We start from the raw sequence: 10,666 nt of genomic DNA on the forward strand, positions 1-10,666 counted from the left end.
GTACTAATCACATTATAATCGCAGGGGGACAGCATATGCTGGTAAACTTATGTTAAATGCAAGGTAATAAATAACTAAAACAAACAAACAAAAAAAAAAAAACACACTATAAATAAATAAATAAATATATTGCTACCAAAACTGCTCTAGACTCATCTCATCATTGGCCATCACATGTTATCTACTCTAACTCGTTAAAGGCAGCCCAGATGGCTCGTGGGTTTCGGCAATCACGTAACGATAACACTACAATCCTCCTCATATATATATATATATATATATATATATATATATATATATATATATATATATATATATATATATATATATATATATATATATATATATATATATATATATATATATATATATATATATATGAAGGCAAGCTGTAATAATGATGTGACGAGTCTCAAAAAGGTAGTACATTTAATCAGTGGTAGCAGGTTTAAACGTCCAAGTTGATCCACCGCAGAGTCAAATCAAATTACAAACTCGATTTTTAATGCAATGCCAGAAAGGTAATTTTGATGCAAATCTTCACATGCCATGCAATGTCAGCTGTCCCATCGATCAGATACGATACACATAGCATTCGTTCGTAAGTACATCCAAAACACGAACAACAACGAATACAGTGGGTAGTTTGCCATTGCCTTCCCAGCGATGGATCAAGAGAGAGGTTTGAGATTTTAATTTGATACTGGCACACAATAAATGGTTTAATTGTCTTTGAGAGATACCATGAAACTTCAATCGTCAAAAAGCAGGTGCTCGCTGTGCAAGTGCTAGTGGCAGTGAAAAAAAAACGATTCAAAATCATTCCAAAGAGGAATCTCACTGTTTTTAAGGATGTCATAAAGGACACAAACAACGGATACGAAGAGCTAACGTAACGTGTTAAAGTGGTGCAAAAGAAGCTGCATCAATGGTGGTAAACTTCCGGATTTTTTTTTCCTACAATCTTTAAAATATTTATTTTATTTCAAGAGATTTATGTACTTAAACAGTGTGGAAGACCAATCGCTTTTTTGGCACTTTTACAAAACCCGTCCATTTAGCAGTACTTGGTATTACGGCATTTTACGTCATTTACTAATGAAATTTTCTGCTCGCAGACCCCGCCAATGTCCTTGTTTCTCAAAACTGCATTGGGGAAAGTGTTCTATTAATTTAGTAGTTCTTCAAGTTACAATTTCACCCTTATTGCTCCACAGTCTGCAGAGTACAACATTGCATGCATTGATTGAGAGAAGCAGCCAAGCACTAAAGTCCTGGAATACAAAAAGTGACAATTTTTTTTTTGTTGTTGTTGTTTGATCAAACACAAAAAGTTCTATGATGTTTCAACGCAAAATAATATCTGAGAAAATATCTCGTTGGAAAGATCAAGTGAGAGGTTTATAATCTTTATAATCCCATGCTCGTAGAATGACAGCTGTGGCAAAAGGTTTGGCTGCCCCAAGTCGTGTAGGTGTACACCTATGAAGGGAAAGTCTCCCAAGGACTCAGCTTTTCCTCAATATACTGCTCTCACCCAGATGACAGTCCAGGTACATGTGGTGGGGTGAGAACACTGAGATGACAGTCCAGGTGAGAACATTCCAGAGGAACGTTGAATTTACCTGAAGGCAGTGGTATTAAGGATTTGGATTTTAAGATTCGGAAAGGGAAGTTCACTTCAGAACTATCAAGTCACGATTATATTGCCAGGAAAAACCCAGTTGGCTTTAATGACCTTCAGGGTGGGAATCATATGCCTGCCCCACCTGGTAGTGTCTCTACACGGGCTACCAGTGCCTTTATTGTGGTTGACTCTTATTCCTTTACCTCGTTTACAAGCTGTCATTATTAATGGAAGTGGGTCGTCCCATTCCACTATACTTTCAATTAGAAGCAAAATTGCTGAAACTTATGCATACTCTGTGAGCATCAAAGTGCTTGTGTCACAAGCAATTTGATATTTAACAGAGATGGTAATAACCCACCATTGTGTGAAGCTGGTTGGGGTGGGTGCGCTTCATCGGATATACGATTCCACATCTCAAATCACGTGTCACCTCTCTGGGGTCCAGAAGAAACGAAGACAGCCAATTACCCGATGCTCGGTTGCAATTAACGAACGCAAGACGGTGTGTTGTTTTAAATATTTTATTTACAAACTATTTGCTCTGCATTATCATACAGATTATTTTACAAAAGAAGCTCAAAACAGCAAAACTGCACTCATATGATCGTTGGGGGGGGGGGGGGGCTACTTTTGTGTATATATATATATATATTTATATTTATGCATATACCACACAGCATTGGTCTAACAGTTTATAATGAACAAAGAACACACGTCTCTCATAGCTTTCCTTCATTGATGGTACGACTGGTTCGTAAGAGGTCAAATGTCCTCTAAATCCCCATTTATAAATAATTTGCAAAGGCAACAACTACATAAAACACCACAAAGGTTTTCAATAATAATAATAATAAATAACACCTAGAAACAAACAAAGGGATTGTAAAAAAGTTAAAATAAATTACAAACAAGGACGCGAAGACGTAAAACGATGGTTATATGAGATGGTCATGAAACAGGTATACTCGTAATTGCGATGTTGCGTGGTGCAAAAGTCCTTTGTTTATCGTGAGCTGCTTGTCACATCCCGCGCTCACAAACTCCCTCTGATGGCTCTTTGCGCTCAGATGAAGTGACCGTCTCAGTCCCGATAACAGTGGCAGAGGATCCAACTCGACCGTCCCAAGTCCCCTGGGGTTCGGGAGATGTGGTAAGACAAGTCCGAGCCTGGCTGCCTCTCTCTTGAGGCTCATGGCCTTGGACGGGATCGGCGTGAGCAGAGGTGGGCATTGCAGGTGAGTCTCGGCTCGATTCTGGCTCGGGTGAGGGCTCCGTGGCTGCGGAGCCTTTACTCGGAGCCTCGTCTCTGGGGGGCGTGTCGGTCACCGGCACGAGTGGTGGGAGGTCCGGCTGTTGCTGCTGTTGCACCATGAAGCCCAGAGGTTGAGTAACAGGATAGAACGTGAGACCCTTTTCTCCCACGGTCGAACTGGCTTTGGGTGATGCTGCGCTGCAAGCCAGCGTAGGAAACAAGAAATCCCGACGAGTGTTGCGTGGTCGCTCCGCTAGCAGACTCTCTACGCTGAATGGGTTGCTCTTCGGATGTAGGATCTGCTTCATGTTGAGCTTCTCCACAGCACATCGTGTCGTCGCATCCTTCGCCTCGGCTCCTTCGGGTTCTGAAACTGGCGCAACTGTGGTTACTGCCGCAACCACAGCATCCACTTGTGTTGTTTTAACACCTTCCAGATAACTATTATTTCTCCACTCTGCACCTGAATTCGCTGTGGGTGAGGTTGGAGGGCTGTCATCATGGAAGAGTGATGAGTAGAATAGACTGCTCTGCGGAGACGCCGTGATAGATCGATCCGCTGAACTGTCTGAATCGTCGATCGCCAACCGTATGTCTCCCTCTTTCTGACAGTTCTGCAGCCGCAGTTCCTTCTTTTTCCTCTTCTCTGCCCTCTCGTGTTCACGCCTTGCAATGTCCGTGGGGTCCATGGGCTCCCCGCTGCAGGTCACGGGGTGTGCATTGTGCGCTGGGCGGCCCGGACCTTTCTTGGTGTTTTCCTTCTTACGCCACTTAGCACGACGGTTCTGGAACCACACCTGGGGGTTGATTCAACAGAATGCAGCACGGTCAAATAACAAACATAAGAAGCAAATCTGGCATCATGTAATCGCATAACTTACACACAAGATATTGTATATACTCTTGCAATAATCACTACCACTCAACCAAAAGCTTTTATCTGGTTTGAATCCTCTACCTTCTGATTGTAAGGTCTAATGCTGATCTGACTTTATGTTGAGGCCCACCACTATTATCCTCACGGGGCTGCTTGGTGGTTTGACTAAGAGATGTTTTAATGAATGAAGGTAGTACACCCTGTACGCTCATTTCAATCTTGTAAGTGTGTGCATTGTGTTTATATCACTTTTTTCCCCCCATTTAAACATCTTTGTGTTTACTGACAAAATAAAGCAGGATGTTTAAAAAGTACAGGCATTTCTTCTAATGTACTGAAAAGCATTAAATTATGGAAAATCCTTTTCTTTTTTTTGTCTTCTTTTGAAATAGGACTAGAGTGGATATATATATATATATATATATATATATATATATATATATATATATATATATATATATATATATATATATATATATATCTCTCGTTCTCTCGTTCTCTCGTTCTCTCTCTCTCTCTCTCTCGTTCTCTCTCTCTCTCTCGTTCTCTCTCTCTCTCTCGTTCTCTCTCTCTCTCTCACTTTCTCTCTCTCGTACTGGAAGACGAGGCAAATACAGCCACAGCTTGGGCGAAGCGGCGTCACTTCCCGGGGAACTCTGGGTACCAGCAAGGTCACAACAATTGCATCGCCTTTTTCTGCACTCAGCAGGACATTTCCTCAGGAGAAATTTCCTCCTCCACATGGATGCCAACCTATGGGGATTGTCTGTCCTCTTATCCTTTTAAATGCTGAACGGCAAGCAAGGAAGCAGCACGTTCCATTTTTAAAGTCTTTGGGTCATGACTCGACTGAGGTTTGAACCACCGACGTCCCAGATTCGGAGGGGACACTCTAACTATTACACCACCGATGCTAGTAACGATCATTTGTAGAGGGACAGGGAATATTCAACTGAAATTTGCCAAAGGTCAGGTGATCATGCAGAAATTTCTCTTAAAATAACTGCATTTTGATACGACAGGGGAGGGAAGTTGGCCACACATCATTTTTCAAGCGACCGATGCCCACCTCACAATAAGACAACTCCAAGTGCAATAATTTTTTTTTCCTCTGTCAAAAAATGTGTAGATGCAGGACAGCTTACATTAACTATACTTAACGAAAATGACAATAAATCCATGTTCAAATGACTATCATGGAGTAACTTTAAGGTGTGTTTATTCATCTTCTCGACATTATGATGCCACGAGGGTGTACATACGATAGTGTCTTTACAGGTCAATGCCAGTCTGTATTGGCGGACAAGATAAACAAATACTTTGTCAACTAAAATGTGGAAAGAGCATTTTTATCGTCATGGCAAACGAGGTTAGCCCTTCGTCAGTGCCAGAGACGTCAACCGCATCTCATTTCCCATGGTGGTAAGCATGCTCTTACCACATTTTAGGTGATAAACTGCATTGTTTATGATGTGACACATTTCGGTTTTCGTTTTGAGAGTGCTGAGTTTCCATACTCATGGTGACTGCAGGGATGACTAACTGTACAAAAAAAATACTTTGAAACCAATTTGTTTGTATTTTATAAAGTGCAATAAATAATGTACATATTTTTTAGTATGCAGCACAAGGCTGCTGACTCGTATCATTGGCTAGTGGTGTCACTGTACCGCTGAAGCAATGCTCCCTGCTGGTTAGGACAGGAATTTTGAATTTGTTAATGGTGCCGGAGATAGCTTGCATACTCTTTGCGAAGGACACCGTTGGATTTTTAACGTCTCCAATCCAGTAACTAGTGCCGGCAGATGTGACGCTCAGTTTAACGTCCATCCGCGGGACGGCACACACATTGATTAATCACCATGTCTGTAAAACACTGGGATAACAGTTTGTAGCTGGGTCTGGATTCAAGCTCAGGCTATACAGCTTACTGCAGCTCGAGGTCTTTCTGCCAGCCTGCTATAAATAATGAAAGAAAGAAAAAAAATGACTTGTTGACATCTGAGAGTTCAAGACTATTATCAGGCGTTTAAATTTAACTTGGTTTATAATTCTAAGCTTTATCTCATATAAACCTCAACAAGCATGATGTTTTCGTTCACCAGAAATTTCATAAATATTTGCAATTCCACCATCTTTGTCATCTCACTTGCGTTCATATTCTTGAATCTTCATTTCATGTCAATCTTCATATTCACCATGTGCGTTAAAGCAGGAAAGACACGATTATGGGTATGGGCCACCAACAATGACAAAGACTAATTTCCTGAAAAATTACATTCCACATGCATTACTCCACCTTTAATAAACAAAGGTCCATGTCCAATTTAAATCACCCTTGTACATTGGCTCTCTTGTCTGACTGCCAACATCATCAACAGCCCTCACACATTTCCGGAGTAAAGTTGAACAGGATGTTGATGTGTCTCAAATTAAAAACAGAAATCAAAATTAAAAAATACACTGTTAAATGAAGCATCATAGTGAAAAACATATTGAACGTACTTGTAGCTTCAACATAACAATGAAATGAAAAACACATTGGAAATGGAATGAATATTACAAGCGCTGCTGTCTCTGCAAAGGTAAACTAGAGAGAAGTCAATGGTGTGCCATCGCAAATCCCCAAACTTCCCACCAAAAGCTAAGTTGAAAAATGGCAAAAAGTTCCACCTGGAATGACCCAATATCAAATTTAGAGTCAAAAATATCCACCCCCCCCCCACGTTTTGACTCCAGTGACCCGACGTCCCCAACCCCTGGGGGCAAGAATCGTGGGTCAAAGCTCAAAAAATTGTTACATATTTCAAGTGATCCCTCAATATTGTTTGCATACACAAAGTTTCATTCTAAAATGTATTAAAATGTGCCAGTCATTGCATTTTTGGGTATTTGACCTTTTCACCCTGCCCCAGGGAAAGAGCCAAAAATGATACTGCTGTCGCACATTCGTGCCATGTCTTGATCATAACTACCAAGTTTGTTGAATTTCTGCCCAACTCTTTAGGTTTAGGAGATAGCGTGGCAGATTGACAGAGACAGACAGACAGAGCTGATTACAATATCCCCCGTTTTTTCTTTCTTTCAAAAAGCGTGGGAATAACAACAAAATCGTACAGCAAAACAATTAATATCAGCCTTGGTGATGTAATGGTTAGAGTGTTTGCTTTGAATCTGGGAGGATGGTGGTTTGAATCCCACCAGTCATAAGTAAGATTATTTTTTTAAACAACTGTTATGTGCTGCTTCCTTGCTTGACCCTCAGCATTTTAAAGGATAGCGCAAGAACAAACAACTGTAGGTTGGCAATCATAGCTCAGGCTCTGATGGATCTTCCATGTTAGGGAAATTGTATTAATACGAGATAAGCAAACTGTGTAAACATTCTCTGTAGCCAGTGCTGGAGGAATGAACACACACAGCTTGCAATAAACAGACAAACAGCATGCAATGCTTGTCATTTTCACAATAATTATGAACCCTGGGGTGAATCACAGCACCAAATGGCTGCACTGCTTTGTTTATAAAGCTAAAGTGCAACTTTGATGAAAGAGAAAAAAAAATGCCACCACATCACTGTGAATCCAGAGAGTATACTTGTGGTTTGGAAGGTGTTAAACAAACGGAACTCTTGCTCACTGCCAAGCCTCTGATCATGTTGTTCAGTGGATGGCTCTGATGACTGAACAAATTTTGCGAAACGGAATAACAACCTAAACTAGACGGGGAGCACTCGGGAGAGTGCAAAACCTCCGCCGCCAATACTGCTGGGTCACTCAAGTGAACCTTGTATCTTATTCATTAAATATGTCAACAGTGCTGACAGAGTTATAGTTCTTTTCTCCAACATTTTTTTTTTTGGGGGGGGGTTGGAAATCACTTAAAACATGTAGAAATGCAAAAAAAAAAAAATTTCTCTAACAATTTTTTTTTTGGGGGGGGGGGTTGGAAATCACTTAAAACATGTAGAAATGCAAAAAAAAAAAAATTTCTCTAACAATTTTTTTTGGGGGGGGGTTGGAAATCACTTAAAACATGTAGGAATGCAAAAAAAAAATTCTCTAACAATTTTTTTTTGGGGGGGGGGACAAAGTCCAAAATCTATTGGCATTATCCTTGGACCATACCTAATCCTCCCACCAAGTTTCGTCGAAATCCGTCGAGGAGTTTTTCCGTAATACTGTTCACAAACAAACAAACAAACAAACAAACAGAAATGGGTGAAAACAGTAACCTCCGATCTTCGATGGCGGAGGTTAACAAACACGTGTACATCAGATCACAGTGTAACGCACAATTCCAAAAAAAAGGAGGTTTTTCTGACGAGTATAAAAATCCTAAAGAAAAAATGAAATAACAATGGAGCTGAGTTAAACAACAAGCCTTAACCTTAACGTTCCTCATCTTAAATTAACCTGGGTTCTGTACTTAACCCTACAGGTCTATAAGTAGACTTACAAACGGTGAGAGGCTTGTAAGTGTCCATCGTGATAATGCGTGGACTGTACTGCCCGCTCGTGCTCTCTGGAGAATGGCACTGGCAATGTTGTAAAAATGAAGAAGCCGTTTGAAACTGGTTGGCAACCAAGGTGAGGGAAGGAACTGCAGTGATGCTCTCGCCATGTCGTGCAGAAAAGTTGAGAAATGCGTCCTTGCACGATGGCACAGCGACGTACTCCCATGAGAGTAGTTTCACATTTTTTATACGTATGTACAACTCGTCGCTACAATGTGATAGCATGTCGTCGGTCAAAGGAAAACGATTCAACAAAAAAAACCCAAGCACCTCTGCACCTGTGGCTCTGAAAAGTCACTGCTCGTGGTCATATATTGCATTTCAACTATGAAGCTTTTAACTCTGTGCAGGAATGCACGCGTATACTCTGATACGTCCACTCTCTACCCGTTGAAGGAATGGCTCATTACAACTGCAAATGCTGCAAAGCAATATTCTGCAACTGTGCCCATTGCCAGCTTAAAGCCTCTTCCGTATCAGGGTCCCTGTCCATGGCTCAACGGCCTTATGCTTCGCAGAACTCAGCCACTCTGTCACTCTTACAACAACCAACTTTGTGACCAACAATGACATTATTTAATTTTTTTTTTTTTTACAGGATCTAAGGCTCCTAGTGGAGTTGCTGCACAAACATCTCACAGACTTGGACATGCAGACAAATACACGAGACACAACACATGACTGTTAGATGAGACAAACACAGCCACTGAGCTTGGGAGAAGTGCCATCACTTTCTGGGGCACTCTGGGTACCAGTGACACTACAACAACGTCGCCGCCTTTGTCACCACACTCACTGAAACATTTCTAAGCACATACCATTTCTAAAGTGTTTCGTATGACTTGGCCAGGGTTTGAACCAATGATATCCCAGAATTACAGCGGACGCTCGAACCATTACGCCACCAAGTCTGGACTTTGCCAAACTCTGAGCAACACTGAGCACTAGTGCCGGATTAAGCCTCGGCTGGCCCTAAGGCACATTTTGAAATTTTAGAGAATGGCCTGAAAAATTTAAATTAGATCTCGGGCTCATGGAAATGGACCCCAGACAAAAGATGAACTGATTCAAGAACAAAATATTTAATACAAAAAAAGACATTTAATGTGAAAAGAATTTTTGTCTGGCCCTAAGGCACATGCCTTGTCTGCCTAATGGTTAATCCAGCACTGCTGAGCACCACAATGATCTTCTCAACTCTGACTCTAATTCACTTTGACAAAGGTCTCCTCGGCTTTGCCAAGCACCAATTCGACTCACGAGACTCTGAGCTGCAGCAGCGCTTCAACTGCGGCTTTTTATCCACAATATTTGGGTCTGACACAAATTATGCTCTTACCAGGCAGGCAACCAGTACACTCTATATCACGTCATGTGTGCATCACATGCCACTGTGTCTGCTTTACAAAGTTCAGTGGGCATTAGTAATAGCAAAGGAAATAAGTACCAGTAGCATTTCCATATTACAAAGCATGTTCACAGTCATCTTCCTCCTAATGCTCCTTGCAAGGAGGGAAGGGCAAATGAGTGAGATATGTATTACCTCCACCACCAAAGGTGGACGGAGGTTACGTATTCAGCCCTGTTTGTCTGTTTCTTGCGAAATCAAAGAATCACAAGTATATTAATTGATCTGGTCTGGTCTGTTGTTCTGTCTGTGTGTTTGTCTGTTTGTTTGTATGTTAATAGCTTTATACTCCGATCTTCATGAAACTTAACCTGGTGGAGGTAATCACAAGCTGGAAACCGATTGCATTTTTAGTTCAAGAGGTCAAAGGTCAAGGTCACATTAATCGTCAATTTTCATCTGATTGACGACATATATGTACAGTGTATATATATATATATATATATGAAAAACACGGGTAGACCGTGACTCCTCGTCGAAGTGAAGCCTTCGTTGACCCGTGTGAGTGTATCTATTAAGTACATATTGTTTGAACGTGAGTTGGAAGGTGAGTACGTCTATTAATTATACATATTAATCTATTAATTACAGACTATTGGAATATACCTTTTCAACCTTTAGACCCCTTAATACACTTATATACCATTATAGACCATAACGATCATTTGGTCCACTTAGACCCTGAAAACTTGACATGCTTCATACCCCTTGGACTCTTTCGACCTTTAACTGCTATTGCAACATGCATTACCTTTTAGATATTTCGACCTTTAGACCCCTGTAGACCCTAAGACCACTTAGACCTTTGAGACCTTCACACCCCTTAGACCTGTTAGACCCCTTTTGATGCACACCACACAAGCATCCACAAGAGTCTTCTTGCAATGCAAAGATTGTATTTTTTTTAGCAAGAAATATGCAATCTTCACACACCGAGAGGGTGGCTACCCTGCTAGGATGAACAGAATTTGCATATTGGATCA

The 10,666-nt window shown here is 41.0% G+C and overlaps 1 protein-coding gene across 2 annotated transcripts in view; it reads right to left on the reverse strand.

The window, feature by feature from the left end:
* Window positions 1-2,209: 2,209 nt before the first annotated feature.
* LOC147024824 (homeobox protein unc-4 homolog) overlaps window positions 2,210-10,666 on the reverse strand; it is an 85,842-nt gene continuing 77,385 nt past the window's right edge. For both annotated transcript variants that reach the window (XM_085885127.1, XM_085885128.1), the window contains exon 3: window positions 2,210-3,679. In XM_085885127.1, the coding sequence (XP_085741253.1) occupies window positions 2,651-3,679 (1,029 nt within the window). In that variant the 3' untranslated portion in view covers window positions 2,210-2,650. The remainder of the gene's footprint in view (window positions 3,680-10,666) is intronic.

The sequence above is a fragment of the Eptatretus burgeri genome, chromosome 6, assembly GCF_056783735.1.
Source record: "Eptatretus burgeri isolate ZD-2024b chromosome 6, Ebu_testis_v1, whole genome shotgun sequence".
NCBI lineage: Eukaryota > Metazoa > Chordata > Myxini > Myxiniformes > Myxinidae > Eptatretus > Eptatretus burgeri.